At 41.9% G+C, this 21,955-nt stretch overlaps 1 protein-coding gene across 15 annotated transcripts in view; it reads left to right on the top strand.

Moving 5' to 3' along the window:
* Positions 1–21,955, top strand: part of MCTP1 (multiple C2 and transmembrane domain containing 1) — a 335,774-nt gene that overhangs the window by 84,489 nt on the left and 229,330 nt on the right. For all 15 annotated transcript variants that reach the window (XM_053298676.1, XM_053298671.1, XM_053298667.1 and 12 more), the window contains exon 2: positions 8,642–8,756. In XM_053298676.1, the coding sequence (XP_053154651.1) occupies positions 8,642–8,756 (115 nt within the window). The remainder of the gene's footprint in view (positions 1–8,641; positions 8,757–21,955) is intronic.

Genomic DNA, 21,955 nt, shown 5'->3' with positions numbered 1-21,955 from the left:
AATATCTTGAATATCTATTTGATCTAATAGGACTTTGTGCTGTTAATGCAATTAAGGCAGGCTTAAGAATCTGAACTAAATTTTCATAATGGCCAATAATACCTCCATTTGTACCCTTATACAGTAGTGCAGATCTAGCCTCCTTCAAATTATCAGACTTAAGGACCATTGCCATTTGATCACTAACTGGCTCAGACCACCTAACCTGTAGGGGCTTAACCTCAGCTGCAATAATGAAATCTTCATCTCTATTTTAAAAAGGTTGTCTCAAAAAGCTTAATAGATAATACAACAGGAAGACGATCTCTGTCCAGACAGCTAGCCATCTTGAATTCCCTCAATCAATTACATTTCTTGGAATCATAACCATAATCATAATCATAATTGATTGTAGACATTTTAGCTCCAGCCCAGAAGTGAATTCCATGGGCCAATCATCCTGTACTGCACCATTTAATAAATATAAATCTAATTTGGCCATTGTTCTTGCAAGACCTAAAGCAGCATAGTTTCCAACCCAGTCTTTGAATTGTCAGGAAACAAGAGAGATAGGGCATCACCTACATCAGGTGGACTTTCTTTGAACTTTTGATAAAGCTCTATATCGTTTAAGCCCATAAGCTCATTAAAATCCCCAACAACTAGAACATAGGCATGAGGAAGGGAATGTAACAATTTAGTCAAATAATCCTCAAACTTCCCCTATATTTCATCGATTTTGTGCGTGGGTCTGCCCTGATGGAAAATAAACATTTACCAGTAATATGCTGGCACTGTCAAATTTGAACTGAACAGCCATCACTAAATGCTCAAGGGGTAGCAGCACAATTAATGTTGCTTGAAGAGCAATGGAGACCAACAATCCACCACATAATCTGCCTCTCCCCAAGCCTGGAACTAGGTGGCCCAATTTGGCTTTTTAAAAGCCCAATTCTGGCTTATGGCCCATTTGACCCACGAGTATACCCCTTAGGTTCTGGCCACCCTGGCCTGGAACTGCATTAAAAGAGAAAGAGCTAAACTAAGCTATTCATCAAACCATATTTCCTGCAGCATCACAAAATCAGAATCTGAAATATATTCAGTTAAGGAGACATCCTTAATCTTAGATCTCCAACCAGCCAACATTCCATGTTATAAAAGATAAAGGCCTCACAGATGTTAAATGTCACACAGTTACTTCCAAATGAATTTTTTAATTAATTTTTGCAGAAATTGGAGTTTCTACTCTATTTGATGCTGGTTCTTCTGATGGAGGTCGTCCATTCATTCTGGCAGAATCACTCTGTGCCACCTCCATTGCCTCTAATGAAGTTTGAGACCATAAAGGCTGTCTTTCAAATTGTGTTAGGCTTCAAGTAACATAGATGAATCAGGAAGTCACAAAATTTTGGTCACCAATTTCAACCACAGAGTGACCTACTGATTTAGTCTGTTTGGCTTCTTTACTCTGTAGAACTTCTTCACCTTCAATCAGCCTAAAATCAGAGGCCTCAAAATCCTGTTCAAGCAGTAGTCCTATTTCATAAGCACCAGGTCAAGAATCGCTTTGGATGGGATCCAGTTTATCCCAATCTTGAAAATTCTGTCCACCTATGCCCAATGAGACTTTAGATCCATTCAAAGAAATTAACTTGGGTCTTACTTCAGAGCATCCTTAATAGTGTCAGTTCCTCCTTTAGCATCATTATTTAAGGAAATAATGCTCCTTGGATTTTCACTGCCTCTTTTATTCTGCTTAGGTAAATTACACACTTCATCTTGTACAAAAGCAACAGTGTTTTCCACTTCAGCAAAGCTTATCTGAAGATCTTCCTTCTGATGGCTTTGCTCAAAGCTGTTCTTATCTAGTGGTTTGGCTTCTGGTCTCCACCCCAAATACAGTTCATATCTGGCCATTTTCCAGCGTGCCTGGCTCCGATTTAACAGTTTTGTGTGAGTTTTCATTTAACTCTTTGCTGCTGAGTTCATTTGTCGTTCTCTTACTATCTGCAGCAAGGGAGGCTGATGGAACAGAACAATTTTGACATAGTAAGGACCCAGGAGTTACAGCCACAAAAGCTCTTCTTACAAAGATCTTTGACTCCAAATACCTCCCCAGATTAAAACCGTGGGTGTTAATGGCTGATGGAAGGTTAACAGAAGTCTCCTGACCTCTGGATGGTTGGGACATACTTCATATGAAGATAAATTGACATCTCGAATGTGCCAACGTAATAACTGCCTGAAATAACACGTAATTATCCACTTGTTATGCCAATGTCCCATCTTTAAGGAGTTTTCCAGACTAATAAGGGCACTTCGCCTAGTATGCAGAACTCTGGTGGTATGTTGTTTTGAGCTATGGTCTCTATCATTTCTCTGACACCAGCAGTTTTAAGAGGGAAATATCTTTTCCCTGCAGCAACTGTTTGTAAATTAAAACAGTAGGATCATTTGGTGCTTTCCCCACCCACCCTTGATCTTCTAAAATCTTTCATTGTATCCTGTTTATTAGAAACCTCTGACTGATCATTATCACTGTTTGAGCTGGCAGGAGGCAGTTGAATCTGAAAAAAATCAGATCTAAATTTGTCATAAACCTCTGGAGAGTCCCTCAAGGTGGACGATGAATCTCTGTTATTAAACAAAAGCCTCTAGAGTCTCCTCCTTGAGCTTGAGTAGCAATCATCAAAGAATTATTCACTGTTGGCAAGAATATTCCAATCTCAGCATTACATTATTTGGTGCTTCAATTTTTTCGTTGACAGGGGGTTCATTTAGGGTTAGAGTAAGAAACAGTTATCCCTGGTGCAATGTCCGGCAGAGGAACAGACTTATTAGAGGTTTCAAAGGAATCTAAAAGACTAATTCCTTGTGATTCAAATATTTATCAGTTTTTGCTTGTTTGGATGTTTTCGCTGCCTTCTGCAGACCATCTGGTCTGTTTCTCAGGCGCTTTTTGTTTCTCATTCTTTGATGTAGAAACAATAATAATAAAATGCTGAAACTTCCACTAATCAGCAGTGTGGATGGAAGCAAAAGTCACACTCCTTTAGAAGGTTATAGGAGAAGACAGATCCAAAAAGCAGAACTCTCATCAAGTAATCTGTCCGAGGAAATTCAACAACCTTAAGCAAGAGAATAAAAGCAAATTAAAACAATTTAAAACTGAGCTTGTTGCTCCAGTTGCCTTGACTGCACATGCGCTCTATTTGTATACATATCATACACTTTAACAATATAAAAGTATTAAAGCATTTATGGAGATGCACAGGTCAATTCAATAGAATCCTTATATAGTAGCTGGCTACAGGTTAGCTGGTAGTTGAGTCTATCCCACAAAGAAATAAAGGAGTTATTACAATTGATAAGGGATGCTCCCAAAAGGTCTTAATATGTCCACCAATAATGATGACCACTTCAAACATTTGACTTGAATTTCAGTCAAATTCAAATTGATTGAATTTGGCTCCAGTCAAGCCAAATCAAATGTTTGGCTTGATTGAAGTCAAACATGTTTCAGTTAGTTCTTGGTCTTCTTCAATGACAATAATGCATTGGTTCTGTTCTCTGTATAAACTACCAGGTGCATTTAAAACAAAAACCCTCAGTAATACAGATATATAACCCCATTTGGGGCTAAAAATATAAAGCTAAGAACTTTCCATATTAGAATTACAAAATAAGAACCAAACTTGCTTGAAAATGCTCAACGCAAGTTTGTGCCCAAAAGGATTTTATTCTAGTGAACCTCACAATGCTTTCACTTTTACTGTAGTGAAGCTCACAATGTTCTTTGCAGAAGTAAGAAACGAATAGTTGTAAAAGCTTAAATAATAATCCATTGTCTGAATCTTATTATCAGAATTAAAACTGCAAAAAATTTCCTCTTAAAATAAAAGTTCAGTCAAAAAGTACTACAATCCCAGTTCTCAAAATACATACTTTGAAAAAATGTTACATAATGACCACCCTGTTTTAAGTCAATAAAAGTGCAATAAAAGTACACCAACCAATAGACTCAAAGATCTAATTTAAAAATAATACCATTAAAGACAAAAAGGCAATACATACTGGAATACTATACAGATTTCCTAAATTGTGCATTAGTTAAAAGAAACTGAAGGATGATTATGAAGAAAATCAATTTAAATAACAATTTATCTCTTCACTTAAGAACGTAAGAACAGCCCTGCTGGATCAGGCCCAAGGCCCATCTAGTCCAGCATCCCGTTTCGCACAGTGGCCTACCAGATGCTGCTGGAAGCCACAGGCAGGAGTTGAGGGCATGCCCTCTCTCCTGCTGTTACTCCCCTGCAACTGGTACCCCGAGGCACCCTGCCCTCGAGGCTGGAGGTGGCCTACAGCCCTTCGACTAGTAGCCGTCAATAGATCTCTCCTCGATGAAGTTATCCAAACCCTTCTTAAAGCCATCCAGGTTGTTGGCTGTCACCACATCTCGTGGCAGAGAATTCCACAAGTTGATTATGCATTGTATGAAAAAGTACTTCTGTTTTCTGGTCCTAGATTTCCTGGCAATCAATTTCATGGGATGACCCCTGGTTCTAGTGTTATGGGAGAGGGAGAAGAATGTCTCTCTCTCCACTTTCTCCACACCATGCATGATTTTATAGACCTCTATTATGTCTCCCCACAGTCGTCTTTTTTTCTAAACTAAATAGCCCCAGGTGTTGTAGCCTAGCCTCATAAGAAAGGTGCTCTAGGCCCTTGATCATCTTGGTTGCCCTCTTCTGCACCTTTTCCAGTTCTACAATGTCCTTCTTTAGATGTGGTGACCAGAATTGTACGCAGTACTCCAGGTGTGGCCGCACCATAGTTTTGTATAAGGGCATTATAATATTATCCGTTTCAATCACCTTCCTAATGATCTCTAGCATGGAATTGGCCCTTTTTTTAACAGCTGCTCCACATTGAGTCAACACTTTCAACGAGCTGTCCACCATGACCCCAAGATCCCTCTCCTGGTCAGTCATCATCAGCATATACTTGAAGTTGGGGTTCTTCGTCCCAATGTGCATCACTTTACACTTGCCAGCACTGAACCGCATTTGCCACTATGTTGCCCCCCCTATTCCTTATACGTGGCCTAGAGCCATCTCATGTTGAAATGCATTGGGCAACAGTGTTGTAGGAAAGAATAATCCATTTTGAAGGGGACAGTCTCCTTGTCATAGAGACTCATGTTGTGGGATAGCCTAAAGAAAGTAAAGGTCTTGTAACTTCTGTTCCTTATTCAGGTTTCTCATGTGTGTTTGTCTAATAAAGAACTGGAACCAACTTCAATTGTGTGGATATAAGAAGCATAATTTGTCATGGCATTTAATCCTTATTGCACTTTGAAGTAATTTTGCTCAAGTATGAATCTCCAGGAGAAGCTGTCCACTCTTACGGCTGGTCCAAAGCAGAGTTTGTGATGGGGCAGGCATAATGAAGAGAGGCCAGCAGCAAGGCCTCTGGTTAAACCCAGACCACAGAGCAGGAGAGTTAGTGGAGCATGCAGCAAAGCTGGGAGCCAGGGAGCTAAGCAAGGCAGGCAAAATGTGGGCTGGATTAGGCTCCCAAGGGAAGTTGTTGAACCAGCAACAGCCAAGGCAGTAATGAGAACTGTTATACTCTGAAGAGGGTATACCCTTTCCTGCACTGCTAAGAATGATTTACTCCAGAAGAAGCCTCTGTGCAAGCCTTCCCCTCCTCCCAAGGAGGCACATTGAGTGGTAAGCCCTGAGAGGCTAGTCAGGCACTTTTCCTCCTCTACTGGATCTCGGCTTGGACCTGATGTTGTCTCTTCTCCCAGAGGCTGGGGAGCCTGGCAGGTGGTTCCATTCTCTGGAGGGCCCTGGGTCCTGCATGTCCTTGGATGTCACTATGGGAGAAGCAGGCTCAGGTGGCAGTGGGACCAGCAGGCTTGGGTGTCAGCTGTGATCTCAGGGGTCTGCTAGTAAAAGTGGTCTCTTCTGCTGAGGCTGCCTTTCTGCCTTCTCCAAGTCATTTGGCTCCAGGCTGGAGTCTGGACTAATCCTGACAGAAGCAGTACTAGTTCCTTTAGCCTCTGTTAAGCTGTTACAATATCTGCTTGGGTATACTGTGTACCCCGAAGCAAGTTAGTTGTTGGTAGGTAAGTAAGTGTGTTGATGTCTTACAGATGTTAAAAGCTTGTTGGATGTGGTCCCTACTTCCCTAGACAAAGGAGGGTTTTAAAAACCAAAGTAACTGATACCTATTTTCTTAGTGAAACTGAGAAACCTAGGGCTAACTAGGTGGGTTTTTTTTGAGACTATGTTGGAATCCTGTGACTGGGAGTTACCCAGTTGCAGGGAAGTAAGAACCTTTTTGTTCACCAAGGCCTTCTAAATTTTGTTTTTTAAATTTGATTTTTAAAACTACTTAAAGTTTTTAAATTGTTTTGTATTGGTTTTCTGTGTGTGTGTGTGTGTGTGTGTGTGTGTGTGTGTGTGTGTGTGTGTACACACACACATATATATATATATACATACTTGATATTTTAATGCTGTGTTGTGATCTGCCCAGAGAACAATTTGTTATGGGGCAGCTAATAAAATAAAATATTACTAGCTTAACCTACGCAGAGCATCTGTGCTCTAGTACTTGATTGCTCCCCACAGCCCTTGCCACAGCCACCCTCACTTCAGAGATCTCTCCACCCTCCCCATTAGCCGCACTTCTGCTCCTCCTTCTCCATCTTGTTGCTTCCATCCTCCTCAGCCCTCTTGGTTGCGGCTACAGCATTGTGGTGCCTATTGGCCAAGCTGCATTCTCCTATCCCCAAAATCTCTCCACCCTCACCCTGCTCCTGTTCCTCTCCAAAGGAGGAGCAGCAGCAGTGGTTGCCTGGGCCCTCCCTTGCTGCCTTCACCACCATAGCCACTCATTTCCCTCAGGCCCCCCTGCCTTCTCTCTTTGCCCCCCTGCCTTCTCTCTTTGCCCCCCTGCCTTCTCTCTCTGCCCCCCTGCCTTCTCTCTCTGCCCCCCCCCTCAGAGTTAACAGATCTTCCTTATCTTGTTTCCTCATCTAATTCACAGAACAGCAGCCTCTTACTCCTGAAGGGGCTCTTTCCTCCCTCACGACCCCTCTCTTTGCAGACCTCTACCCACTATCCATTTATGTATAGAGATTCCTCTCCTCTACAATCAAGAACACCTTCTGACCAGTAACAGTTGCATTCTAGCTGACCTTAACCATCACAGGCTCCTCCTCCCTATCTGCATATGGAATCCCCCCTGCCCAATCAGGTGCTTCTGCTCGCGAACTCCCGTGAGAGAGTTCCAACGGGATTAACCATGGGTACGCCTTAGAGGATATTTATTTTATATATATATATATATATATATATATATATATATATATATATATATGTGTGTGTGTGTGTGTGTGTGTGTGTGTGTGTGTGTGTGTGTGCACAGACACACACACACACGCAGCAATAAAGGATGTGTGCCTTCATATCCTGCTTGTGGGCCTCACAGAAGCACCTGCACCTGGTTACCAGAACTGCACAAAAGCCCTGGCAGGATGCTTCGGCTATTCTTTTGTGCTGAAGTGGGGGAAATTAGCTCGAACTGGAGTGCAGTTCTGACACATTAATTTGAGCAAGTCTGGTTTGTTAGAAAAACGAGACGTGAATACAGTTCCAAGCTTTATTCAGAAGGCAAACTAGTTTGGTTGGGAAAATCAATAACTTAGCTAGCATTTCTGAAAGAGAGTCTAATTAGAAGTTTTTAATGAAAAGTGCCTGGAGAGCAGGGAGAAGAAGCGAGGGAACCCAGAGAGAGATGGTTTGAGAAGTTAGTATTACCTATCCTTCCCCCATATGTTTGTTGCATGAATGACAATCTGGGGTCTCCTTGGGAGTAGAGAACAGGATGAAGCGGGGTTGAGGACAGCAGATTGTAGCATGATATACTGATAACATTTCTCAATAGCAAGTTTTAGTTCTCCTATAGGGATCAGACAATACACTTGTCATGCCTTCCTTTCAGAAATTGGACTGGAAACAAAATAGAAGTGAGAAAAGTGGAAAGACAGTTAAAGCAGCACACTTAACAAATTCATTGTTAAGTATTCACAGGATTTCACTATATATTTCATAAGTATGAAGATACAGCACAAGGTGACTGAATTCCACAAGTTTATGACTTCCTTGTACAGGCATAGGAAGTCTGTATACTAGAACTCTAGTGGGTGATCTCTCATCGGCAGTCCTAATTTACAATGGGACCTTGGAATGTTTTGTTTTGTTTGGGAAAATTTTCATTTATGTAATAAACCATATTCACAATTCTAATAGTTCAAATAACTGGTGGTGTTATACACCTAGTATCAAAATCAATAATATTTATTATGATCCAGGATTTCAAGGAAATAAACCTCACATTAACAATGTCTTAATGAGCTCAGCTGATATACTCAGAGTTCCTAAGCACAAACTCTATTAGGCTATATCTATGAAAAGTTCTCTAATATTGGTGGGATGGGAAGAGGATTGTCACTGTGAGCAACCACCTGCTGATTGTTGTCTTGATGCCATAGTCACAATGATAATACTTAACCATGCAAAATGGAAAATTAGAGGATAGTAAAGACATTGGACATCATCTATATTTTCTCTTTGTTTTTCAGAGAGTCAATCCAGTTGAAACTAGTAATGCTGAATTACCCTTGACTGATTCCAGAATGTACCAGTTGGACATTACGCTAAAAAGAGGTCACAACTTAGCAGCTCGTGATAGGAGAGGTAAGAATATGCTGGGGAAAAACCTACTTTTATATAAACCACTGTTCAAATTTGATTTTATAACATTGCACTGAATGTATTCTAATCAGAAAATTTTCAGAATCAGGCATGCTCCTTTTTAAAACAAATTGTTTTGCTGTATATATGAGACTAGAAATAATTGTAGTAGTAGTATGATGAGAAATTGCATCAAAATAAGCTTCCTGTATACTCTTAACAAATCCATCTTGCAATTTTATCGTTCATTTTGCAACTGTCCATAACGGATTGGAGATTGCTCCTATCTGGCTATCTATCTGCAGGTTATTTGGTTTACGATAAGGTTTAAGATGCTTTCAGTCTTAACCCATGCTCTAAAAAGTGTGGAAATTGCAAGTTAAGGTGTCCATCTTAATTTCCATGCCATAGAAGCTGTAAATACTCTGAGCCTCCTTTTTTCAAAGGGGCTCACAATCTAGTCTTCAGAAGGGAACTTTCAAATTTTGGCTAACAGGTTGAAAGATTTACTGCAAATTAATTAGGAAAAGTAGGAATCCTCAAGACCAGCAGTTGTTAAAAGTTAAATACTGTATTTGCAGTTATAAAAACTACCAAGCAAAGCTTAGCCATCCAGCATTTTAAGTTGATGGAAATGATTCATTCTGAGGTGGTGGGGCCAGGGTGGGGGTGGCGGGGAAGCAAAGCTGGCATATTTTTTCATAGGGATAGAAGGAGCTTTTGAAAAGGGTTCATGCAGTTGATATTTACTTTAGGAACATATTGCAAACACAGCAACTGCCTTGAGGGGTAGCTTGGTTTCTGAACATAATAAAAACTCTCAAATACAAACAAGTTCATTCATTCAGGGGAGACAGGGAGACAAATTTAAAGGTACAAGAAATATACTCACCACCACCACGCAAATGTTGTCCAGTCCAATATTAACAATGGAGTTTGTTTCTTTACTGAACGGAACATCTTATTTTCAAGTCCATTCCTCAAACAATGTAGCAGGAACTGCAGTACTAAACAAAATGGAGATTCCTGCTCTTTTTGTCTTGCCTCTCTCAAAATAGACGGCCCTCTCCTCTGGCCACTCTGATTGGCTGATAGGGTAGTCAATCTACATGATGCCTCCTATCAGGACATTCAAGGTCGTTTCAATTTCTGCCCACTTCATGAAAAAAAAAGCAGGCCTTTTCATTGGCTGCTGCCTCATTAATATTTAAATGAAGAGGGGAACACTGTTCAGTCTTTTCAATAGGAGCCTGTTACCGGCACCCACTCTATGTAAACATTGCTGGGCAGGCAAGGTGCAGGCAGGGAAGTGTAGAGGGAGGCAGTGAGTTATCAAAAATGATGGTGGCATTGAAATTTTGGGAGGGCACCACGCACTTTACCCTAAGTGAAGAGCCTCCCCATGTCCAATGTATTCGGGTAAAGTGCCATCTCTCTCTCTCTCTCTCTCTCTCTCTCTCTCTCTCCTTTCATTCAGTGTTGGAAACAGTGGTTCAATAAAACTTATTTCATAAAAATGTACAGGTTTGAGTATTTCTGATCACTTGTCTTTAAAAGTCAGGAGCCTTTGAAACTTAGTGATTATAATGTATAAAATCAACCAAAAATACAAAATCCTTGTAAGTATCATATTCACTTTGACAAATCCACTGACACCTGACACAATCATTTAGTACATTATCCAAGTTGGATGAAAGGTAACATAAACGCTACAGCTGATTGCTATTTTGGTTCCAAACTAGAGTTCACTGTCTACTGGTTAGCAAGCCCCTTCAAGTGGTGTATTTTGCTCATGTTCATGTCGGAATGATTTGCTTTCTATTTCCTTGGTAGCTTGGATCCCTACTTATGGTACACACTTCAGTTGCTTTGCTAACAGAGCCTTTTGTGGGATGGGGGTGGTGGACTGCTCCAGTCACCACACATGCAGGGCAGGAAAGGGCCTAAGGAAAGCATGGTTCATTATTTGAAATGCTCAGATCAATCCTTTTCATTTAAGACAGTAAAAATAATCAGTTAATATAACCCCAGGATCAAAAGTTGTTTCAGTACTTTCGGTTATTGGCAGTGGCTGACATACTGAACATCATTATGCAAGCAGTTTGTGCATTGCATAAGAACATTGTTGCACAAGCTTAGAATTTGCATGACAGTGCTGCCTCGATATATAATGGCCACATTGTCATGCAACTCGATATGCTCAATATTTGCACTTGTGTATCAGTGCTCTTGCACAGTTGTGATTGATCAATCAATCATATTTATATACTGCCTGATATGTGTATCTCTAGAATATAGCTAGAATGATGCTGCTACACTTTATTTTCCAGCACGTGAGTTGTATAATAGTCAATACTAGACTCAGTCAGTTGGCCAGGGCCATCTAATGCTGGTTGACTTTAGTTCTGTACTAGTAGCATGGATAAATAAAGGACTGGGGTGACCAACCATTTCCCCCCTACAATCAAAAATTCCCTATATTTTCCCCTACATCATACCAGTGTGCATGACTAGCTGAGTTCCTCTTATGCTTAATTATTTAATTAATTGTTTGTTTCTGTTATGCTTAATTATTCACATTCACCATGAGCTGGACACTACAGCTGATGTAGGATCTTTGGGAGAGGTGCACAAAGTAAAACTTGGACTAGTTTTGCTGGAGAGGTTTCAATTATTGGTGCCCAAAGATGTGGACAAGGTGTTTAGTTGAGTTCGGCTGACCCACTTGCATGCTTGACCCTTGCCCTTCATGGCTTATTAAATCTAGTAGGGAGGGAATGTTTAGCTGGGTCCAGCAGGTTCTAAAAACCTCATTAAGGGAGGGAGTGGTCCCAGTTCCATTGAAGGAAGCTGTTATTCAACTACTCTTAAAGAAACCCAGTCTGGACATTGAGGATGTAAACAACTATAGGTCTGTAGCTGATATTCCCTTCCTGGGTAAGGTGCTTGAGTGGCTGACCAGCTCCGGGCACTCTTGCTGGAAACGGACTATCTAGAACCTTTTCAATCAGGCTTCAGGCCCAGCTTTGGAACAGAAACTGCCTTGTTCTCCCTGTAGGATGACCTATGCAGAGAGAGAGAGAGAGAGAGAGAGAGGGAGTGCAACCTTGTTAAATTCTCTTGAATCTCTTGGTGGCTTTCGATACCATTGACCATGGTATCCTTTTGGATAGGCTACCCGAGTTGGGTGTGGGAGGCACTGTTTGAAGGTGGTTCCTTTCCTACTTGGAGGTCGATTCCCAAAAGGTAATGCTAGCGTATTACTACTCAACCTCTTGGCATCTATGCTGTAGGGTACCTCAGGGTTCCATTCCTTCCCCTATGCTGTTTTAACATCTACATGAAACTGCTGGGAGGAGGTCATCCAGAGATTTGGCCTGAGGTGTCATCAATATGCAGATGACACTCAGCTGTGTCACTCTGTTTCATCAGAATCAGGTGAGGCAGTGAATATCCTGAATCTGTGCTTGGATGCAGAAATGGACTGGATGCGGGTGGATAAGCTGAGACTCAATCCAGACAAGACAGAAGTACTGCTGGTTGGTGGTTCCTCTGCCTGGGTGAATGATGTCCAGCCTGTTCTAGATGGGGTTGCACTCCCCCTGAAGGACCAGGTTTGCAGTTTGGGGGTGCTTATTGATCCAGCACTGTCACAAGATGCTCAAGTGGCCTCTGTGGCTTGGAGAGCCTTTTATTGGTTTTGGCTGATACATCAACTGCAACCTAACCTGGACAGAGATAGCTTGGACACAGTTACTCATGCTCTGGTAACCTCTCACTTAGATTACTGCAATGCATTGTACGTGGGGCTTCCTTTGAAAAAAGGCCAGAAACTGCAGCTGGTACAAAATAGGACTGCAAGATTATTAACCATGACTGGATGATTTGATCTTACTATGCCAGTGCTTCATCAGCTGCACGGGCTCGCAGTCTGTTTCCAGGCCCAATTCAAGGTGCTGGTTTTAATCTTTAAAGCCCTAAATGGCTTGGGACTGGGTTACTTGAGAGAGCACCTTGTTCCATGTGTCACAACCCGGACTTTAAGATCTTCTTCGGAGTCCCTACACTTCCGAAGGTGCCTATGCCAAATGAGGTGAGGCGAGTCATTACTATAGAGTGGGCCTCTTTGGTGGTTGCACTCCATTTATGGAATAGCCTCCCTAGTGAGGTTCACCTGACTTCATCACTTTGTTCTTTTAGATGCCAGGTTCACTCAGGCGTTTTTGTTCACTCAGTTATTTTAAATTTTAAATTTAATTTTTAAATTGTTTTGATCTGATTTAAAAAGCTTTAAAAATTGTATTTGTATTTGTATTTTCTCCACCCTCACTCCTTTTTTTTTGATGGTTTGTTATGATTTAATGTGTGTCCTTATCTCATGTTTTAAAACATATGTTGTGTTTTAAGCCACCCAGAGAACAATTTGTTATGGGGCGACTAAGAAATAAAGATGATGATGATGATTTATTATGGTTAGGGGAGAGCTGGTCTTGTGGTATCAAGCATGAATTGTCCCCTTTGCTATTCAGGGTCTGCCTAGTTTGCATTTGGATGGGTGAGAAGATGTGAGCACTGTCTGCTCTAAGATATTCCCTTGGGTGATAGGGCTTTAGTTCAGTTTTAGAGCAACTCCTTCCATGTGAAGTCCCAGGTTCAGTCCCTGGCATCTCTAGGTAGGGCTCGGAGAGACTTCAACCTGAAATATTAGAAAGCTGCTACCAGTCAATGTATACAATACTGAGCTAGATGGACCAATGGTCTGACTCATTATAAGGTTGCTTCCTAGGAGTCAGGGATTCAGATTCCCACTCAGCCACTAGTAATGTTGGGCTAATTACAAAATTTTACACTATACTGCACTTATGTGCTCAAGCATCCATTTTTATCAATGCTTATCGAAAATTTCTGTGAACCTGGTTACGTGATTTGTGATGCATGGTACTAGGTTTGTGTGTGGTGTTGTAACTTAAAAGCCCTGTTGACTGGCTATCCTCTTAAGACTTTGGGGATAATGGGACCTAATTGCTGGCTAACAGACAGTTTGAGCAAAATGTAAAATTGGCTAGCGCTTGATACACTGGCTGGATTCGGATGTAATGCTAAACCATAATTTAACCAGGTTCAGACCTTAGAAACATAGTGAGAGTGAAGTCTGTATACAACCATTTGCAGAACAAGAGTGAAAATAACTATTTTCTAGGAAATTAAATCTATCTACCATTAATTTATTAGATTCATACATGTACTGGCGGTTTTTCTGTGCTTTGGATAATGTGCCCTATATGTGCTGTTTTGATGGAGATATTTTGATTGCACCCAGATGCCCAAGAAAGACAAGACATTTAAACTAGGGCCACTTTAATAATTTAACATAACTGCAACAAAGCAGATAGAAATAACTCCTAAACACTGAGTGCAGAAAACTCCTCTTGTGAGATCCAGCTTCCTAGGGCCAGCTAACATCCCACTGGGGAGAATCAACCAGGTTCAAGTGTTTCCAGCTATCCTATAGCTGGCTTACCTGCACCACACAATTATTGTGTTGAGGGAGGATTGCCTGAGTCACACACCCGCCCCCCAGCACAAAACACTGAGTGGGTGAGGTAAGCAATTTCCAAAAGGGGTGTCCATTCCCAGCTGCTCTGAGCCCCATAACCTTGAGGCGCTGTTCCATGGCATCCCTTTTTACCCCAAGGTGCCTCCGGCTGAAATACCAATAACATGTCAGCTAGCACTGACGGGGCCGAATACATAAAAAATGAGCAGAGCGAGAGGATGTGGAAAGAAATCTCCCACTCCGCTCCTGATAGGCCACTTCTCCACATGGCCTCAGATGGCGTGCCCACTTGGCCTCGGCATCCAGGGCCTCGGGCACAACCCTTCCTCCCCACCGACCAGCTATAGCAATGGCTAAGTGGCATTCTCTGAAGTGATTAAAACAAAGTTCCTTTAAATCATAAGAGAAAAATATTGCTTGAATTGGCATCCTTTATACCTTAAGCAGTACTATTTGGCTTTAAAGTATTCCTGGGGTTTATTCTCTTAGAAAGTTTCATCTTCAAAAAATGTCTGTGATCAAAGGTTTTGTTTGAAGAAAAGGGTTCATGCATCTGAAATGGGCTCTACCTCATGAAATCCTATGCCACAATAAGCTTTTCATTCAAGCAATACTAATTTTAAACAGAAAATTATGTGGTGTTAGAGAAGACTGTTAAAGGAGTTATCACAGTGCATCCATTGGCTCAATTGGGTCATTTTTTTAATATGTCTGTAGACAAATCCAGATGTAAATATGAAAAGAGGACTTCCACCACCACATCCTTTAGGCATGTGGTAAACTGCCACAATGAATTAAACAAGCAAGCAAAGCAGTTTATGTAATGTTAGTGCCTGCTTTTTGCTTGGTGCTGCTGCAGCCTCTGCTTCATTCTCCAGCAGAACTGTGCCTCACAGCTGAGTGCCTGAAACTAGGCGTGTGTCCGAACCGGTCCGGCGGCCATTCTATAGAATGGCCGAACTGCCGGACCGGTTCTGCCCTGGTTGGTCCGGGTCTGGGTGGGGGGGGTATTGCTTTAAGGGCGGGAGGGCTTGTTTACCCCTCCCGCGCCTCTTTGCCCCCGCCAGTGGCCGTAATCTACTGTAAAATTGGGGCGCTGGAAACCAGCCGCCCCAGCCGCCGCCGCCGCTTCCGCCGCACCCCCCCCCCGCGAGCAAATTAGAGATAAAAAAGGCTACTGCCTACAAGGAAAGGCTACTGCCGCCCTGCCGCCCCCCCACCCGCCCCCCGCCCCCCCCCACGAGTGCTCACCAAGTTAGAAGAACTTAGAGAGGAGCTCGCGAACAGAGCTCCTCTCTTATCGAAGCCTCCGGCCCAACTGGGGCCTTGGGCGCGTGCGCACGCGCACTAGAGCTCTTTATCCTATAGAGCTTTTGCCGGAGGCCCGGTCTACCCGCCGGGAAGAAGCCGGGTAGACCGGGCCTCCGGCGATCGGAGGCCCGGTCTACCCGGCTTCTTCCCGGCGGGTAGACCGGGCCTCCGGCAAAAGCTCTATAGGATAAAGAGCTCTAGTCCGCGTGCGCACGCGCCCAAGGCCCCAGTTGGGCCGGAGGCTTCGATAAGAGAGGAGCTCTGTTCGCGAGCTCCTCTCTAAGTTCTTCTAACTTGGTGAGCACTCGTGGGGGGGTGGCGGGTGGGGGGGCGGCAGGGCGGCAATAGCCTTTCCTTGTAGGCAGTAGCCTTTTTTATCTCTAATTTGCTCGCGGGGGGGGCGCGGCGGCGGCTGGGGCGGCTGGTTTCCAGCGCCCCAATTTTACAGTAGATTACGGCCACTGGCGGGGGCAAAGAGGCGCAGGAGGGGTAAACAAGCCCTCCCCGCCCTAAAAGATAGGCTCCCCTTTGGTGCTGGTCCGGACTGCTCCGGACCATGCACATCACTACCTGAAACAAAAGTGGCAGGGAGGAGGCAGTGGGAGAAGGGAGTTAACAGGTGGTCACAAATGACAACTTCAAAGTGTTAGAGATGTGTTAGTACTGTATATGTGACTTGATAGTTCCATTATGAAGGTATGAAGAACTTTCTGGGTGCTGTTTCCCTTTTACCCTAAAGTTACACTCTAGATTGTTACTAATGTTAAAAACTATTAATATTCTAATCTCAGTAGGATTCAGTGGTGTAGACTTTATGAGCATGCACAATGTCAGCTGAGAATGTGTAAAGTTCTATGATGATGATGATGATTAATTCAATTTCTATACCACCCTTCCAAAAATGACTCAGGGCGGTTTACACAGATAAATAACAAACAAATAAGATGGATCCCTGTCCCCAAAGGGCTCACATTCTAAAAAGAAACATAAGATAGACACCAGCAACAGTCACTGGAAGTACTGTGCTGGGGGTGGATAGGGCCAGTTACTCTCCCCCTGCTAAATAAAGAGAATCACCACGTTAAAAGGTGCCTCTTGAGAGAGATTTCAATGTGATAGCCTGGTCAGTGAAATGAATTTAACACATTCTAAATCACTTTATTGTATTAAGCAGCTGATTATCCCAAACAATCTCATTGATGACCGATGTTGGGTAGAAATGGTAAGCCTGCCCATGGGAATTGTGAAAGTGTACTTTTAAAAAAAAAATGTATGCCATAGAAAAGGCCTTGTCAAAACGTCTAGTACATTAAAACATTTTTATGCCAAGAAGTGTTCATGCTAGAAACTAAGTTGTGGATCTGAGTGCACTGTGAAATAAAATACTGCATAATTAACTTGCATGTAGAGCAGTTATTTCTTCAACTTCAGCCGTGGCAAAAGTCAGAATAAAACCCATGGTCTATTAGACAAATTTTGAATTATGAGGCTGGGTCTTCCAGCATTCTGCATACTGACAGCATTCCATCCAATCAAAAACATGGTGCAGGGTCCAAATTAGTATTGTACTAATGAAATACTGTTCTGTTTTCCTAGCATAAGGATATCACATAAGGATGTTGTGCAAACAAAGTAATTTATGTTCCAGACTAGTTGTGCTAGTGGAAGATGCCGCACTATCTCTTGGATAGTGCAGCATCTTGGAACACCATACAATGTTATGCAGCAATTAGCTAATCTTGTATATGCTTAGGGCAAAAATCCCACTAGCAGTTGTGCAACAACATATTTCCTCATATTATGCAAGCACAACACTAGACAGGATCCTACCCTGATTTGGTATATTAACTTGCAGACAATGATTCCAGCAATAGAATTCTAGGTTTGTGGACTTTTTCCTACTTCCCTGAAGCCTCCATTGCCTTTTATGCCACTATAGAAGTTCTTGCCTCTCTAGTCCTGCCACATCGTTTTATTACAGAGTGCCTTTGAAGTCACTTCACGACTAAACCAGTTGATATCATTCCAAGGAAATTGCTATCCCACAAGTAGTAGTTTGTGATGAGCTAAGATTAAAGTATGAACTGGTACCTGAGGACCCATCAATTTCTGTCAAATGGAGTCTGCTGTTTTAAACAAGGTACTCATCTGTGTTTCTATGAACTCCATTGATGAACACAATTGTCAGTGGAGTTCAGGCTATGTAATTGTGAAGAGTGGCTGAATTGTACTCAACGATTACTATTTAACAAACTGACACTCTGAAATGATAGCCCTGGAAGCTGTAACTACTGCATGGTAAAAATAGGTGTGAAATCTGTGAGAGTTACAATAATACCGAAATAGACAGAAGGTATTGCATCTTTCATGGAAGAGATGATGCCACGTACAAATCTCCCACCTGGGTGTAGAAGTTAACAGAGAATGATTTTTTAAAAATGTTATTTGGAAATGATGGATTGAAGAAAATGTATGGAAGCCATTAATAAATGTTGGTTGGAAAACAGAAGAAAGTCCAGACTGTTGAAAACAGAAGAAAGTCCAGACTGTTATATTTTAATTGTAATGTTGTAAACATTCTTGAATCACTTGAGAAAGGCAGAATACAAAATTTTAAAACAAGTCAAGATATCAAACTACAATTTGATCCTGATATATTTTAACAAATCACCGTTCCCCAAACCCAATGGGGAATGTCAGATCAAAAGCAAAAGTCCCCCCCGCCAACCTTTTCCTGTTGCTCATAGGAGAGGGGAGCCTTCAGGGAGGACAGCATATTCCAAAATGAACTGAAGCGTGGTTTAGATGATAGTCTGAACTTCCTCTGTTACTAATTATAATCAGTGTATAAAAGGGGTGTTGGAAAGCCTCTTGTATTGTTAGAGTTTCATTTGTGTGTGTTTCCTTGATGGGATGGGAATAAGAGTTGGCTGGAACAATGACTTGAGTTTTCTCTGCTCAGCTACACTTGTAAGAAACCTGCTACACTCAGTTGTTTATCTGAAATTTTAGCATAGCCAAAGTTATGCACTTAGCATATAGTTTTGTTGGGAAGCTATATTGTTGGCTCCAGTGAATATTTTTATTGATTGGATGTTTATAGAACATAAATTGCATTAGTTTACCTTGGTCTGTCTAAAAAAACACAGTTTGACCTTTCAAACTAGTATATGGGGCAACCTGAATGTGTAATGATTTATATATACCATTTTCATTTATTGTACAATTAGTTATTCTAATTGGAGTTCATTATAGTTCAGTGATCCAGGCGGGATTTGGAAAACTACAGGCCAGTTAGCTTAACTTCTGTGGTGGGTAAATTGATGGAATTGATTTTGTACTTAAAGACAGAATTGATATAGAAATATAGGCCTTGCTGAAGGAGAACCAGCATTGCTTCTGCAACGGCAAGTGTTGCCTAACTAAACTTTTGGAGTTCGTTGTTAACAGGTGTGTGGATAAGAGTGATCCAGTTGACAGAGTATACTTGGGCTTCCAAAAGGCTTTTGATAAAGTTCCCCACTAAAGACTCTTGAGTCATGAGATAAGGGGACAGGTTCATGTGTGGATCAGTTTTCTCATTGGAGAGAACTAAGACTTGGGTTCCCCAAGGGATTTGTACTGGTACCAGTGCTCTTTAACTTGTTCATAAATGATCTAGAGGTTGGGGTAAGCAGCAAAGTGGTTAAATTTTCAGATGACACTAAACTATCCAGGGTAATGGAATCCAATACAGGTCGTGAGGAGTCCCAAAAGGATCTCTCCAAATTGGGTGAGTGGGCTAAATAAATTAATAGCAAATGTGGTTCAGTGTAAGCAAGTGATGCATACTGGGGCAAAAAGCACCAACGTCACATATACACTGATGGTTGTCTGAGCTGTCAGTGATTGACCAGGAGAGAGATCTCACAGTTGTGGTGGACAGCTTGTGGAAGTGTCAACTCAGTGCATGGCAGCTGTGAAAAAAGCATTCCATGCTAGGGATCATTACGAAGGGATTGAAAATAAAAAATGCTAATATTATAATGCCCTTATACAAATCTATGGTGCGGCCACATTTGGAGTACTGTGTACAGTTCTGGTTACCATGTCATAATGACATTGTAGAACTGGGAAAGATGCAGAAGAGGGCAACCAAGATGATCGGGGTCTTTAGCAGTTCCTTTTGAGGCAAGACTACAGCCTCTGGTGCTTTTTAGTGTGGAAAAGAGGATATTATTGGGAGACATGATAGAGGTAAATAAAATTATGTATGGAGTAGAGAGAGTGGACGGAGATGTTTCTCAACACTAGAACACTAGAGCCATCCCATGAAACTGAAAGCCAGGACATTTAGGACCAACAAAAGTAAGTACTTTCCACACAGCACATAATTAATCTATGGAATTCTCTGCCATGAGATGTGATGGCTACTAGCTTGGATGGCTTTCAAAGAGGCTTAGGCAAATTCACGGAGGACAGGTCTATCAGTGGTTACTAGTCTGGTGACTAGAGGTTACCTCTCAATACTAGTTGAGGGGGAACAGCAGGAGAGACATCATGCCCTCACCTACTGCCTGTGGGCTTCTCAGAGCCATCTGGTGGGCCACTGTGAAACAGGATACTGGATTAGAGGGGCCTTGGGCCTGATCCAGCAGGGCTGATCTTAAGATTTCACATTCTGGAAAATATGATGATCTTGAATTGGTTATAAAGCCAAAGAAGTCAACCTCCCGGGGGTTGGGGGGTTGGAAAGGGATGGTCCTGAAGGTTGCTTGGGGACTACTCTTTGTCTCCTTGGCCTGTGAAGTCCCTCAGATCGGTTTTGTTCCCTATGCTGTTTTAATGTCTACATGAAACTGCTGGGGGAGGTCATTTTGGGGACTTGGACTGAGTTATCCACAATACGCAGATGACACTCAGCTCTATCTCTCCTTATTACCAGATCCTAGGGAGGCAGTGAATGTCTGAGTTGGGGGCTGGAGGCAGTGATGAGTTGGATGTGGGCTAATAAATTGAATCCAGGCAAGATGGAAGTACTTATGGTCAGTAGGAGAGCCAATTGGTATGAGGGGACTCAACTGTTCTGGATGGGGTTGCACTCTTCTTTAAGAGCAAGTGCACAGCTTGTGGATATATCTGGACCCGGGTCTGCTTTTGGAAGCTCAGGTGGAGGTGGTGGCCAGGTGTACCTTAGCACAGGTTTTGCTGGTGTGCAGCTGCATCCCTTTCTCGAAGGCAGATCTGTCTGCAGTTACCCATGCCTCAGTCATGTCACAGCTCGATTACTATGGGACTGCCCTTGAAGAATATATAGAAATTGTGCAAAATGTGGCAGCTAGGATTTTATCTGGAGCTGCCCACTGGGATCATATTACACCCATTTTGAAAGAGCTACATTGGCTGCCAATTTGTTTCTGGGTCCAATACAAGGTGTTGGTTTTGACGTTTAAAGCCCTTAATGGTTTGAGCCCTAGATACCTGAGGGTACAACCTGCTCCCAAGGGTGTTTGCCCACTTTACAAGGTCATTGGAGGGGGCTCTGCTCCGCATACCGACAATCAGGGAGGCCCGGCTGTTGTGCACACAGGACAGGGACTTCTCGATTATTGCCCCCAGACTTTGGAATGCTCTCCTGTTGGGCATCTACTCCTCAGTCTCCATCACAGTTTTTAGAAAGCAAGTGAAATCTTAGCTTTTTAATCCAGGTTTTTATGAGTGTTTTTGTTGTGGCTGCTCTGTATTTTATGGTCCTGGTGTGTGTGTGTGTGTGTGTGTGTGTGTGTGTGTGTGTGTGTGAAACTTTTAATTAATTTGTATTTTTATTTTCCAATTTATAAAACAGTTACACAATAAATATATTAGTGTGTTATAGTGTTAAATGTTTTGTAAATCACCTTGAGATTGTTTTAATGAATGGCGGTATAAAGATTTAACAATAAATAAATAAAACAAGATTTTTTTAAAAGTACTTCTACTGCCACCATTAGAAGACATACCCAATTCCTCAAAACTCACACACTTGCTGTGTAAACCACTACAATATCAGGTGCTATGCATATATTATATATTTGGATAATACAGTTTTCCCTTGTGTTCAACAATGAATGAACTGGAAGAACTTACATATTACTTTACGTTCTTTTCAGTGGCAGATCTAGAACTTCTCAGGTGAATCCATATGCTTTTGTAGTTTACTATGCTATTATAAATTGTAGGAGGAAATCTAGGGAATGAGATTTATCTGTTTGAGAAAAACAGATATTAGGTGCTGTGAAAATAGAAAATGCTGATAAAGTCATTTTATTCAACTTCTCAAAATGAATCTAATTATAAACTGAATTGGAGAGCATAC

This window comes from Hemicordylus capensis, chromosome 2 (assembly GCF_027244095.1).
Source record: "Hemicordylus capensis ecotype Gifberg chromosome 2, rHemCap1.1.pri, whole genome shotgun sequence".
In the NCBI taxonomy this organism is placed as follows: Eukaryota; Metazoa; Chordata; class Lepidosauria; order Squamata; family Cordylidae; genus Hemicordylus; species Hemicordylus capensis.
This window is presented reverse-complemented; position numbering and strand designations above follow the sequence as displayed.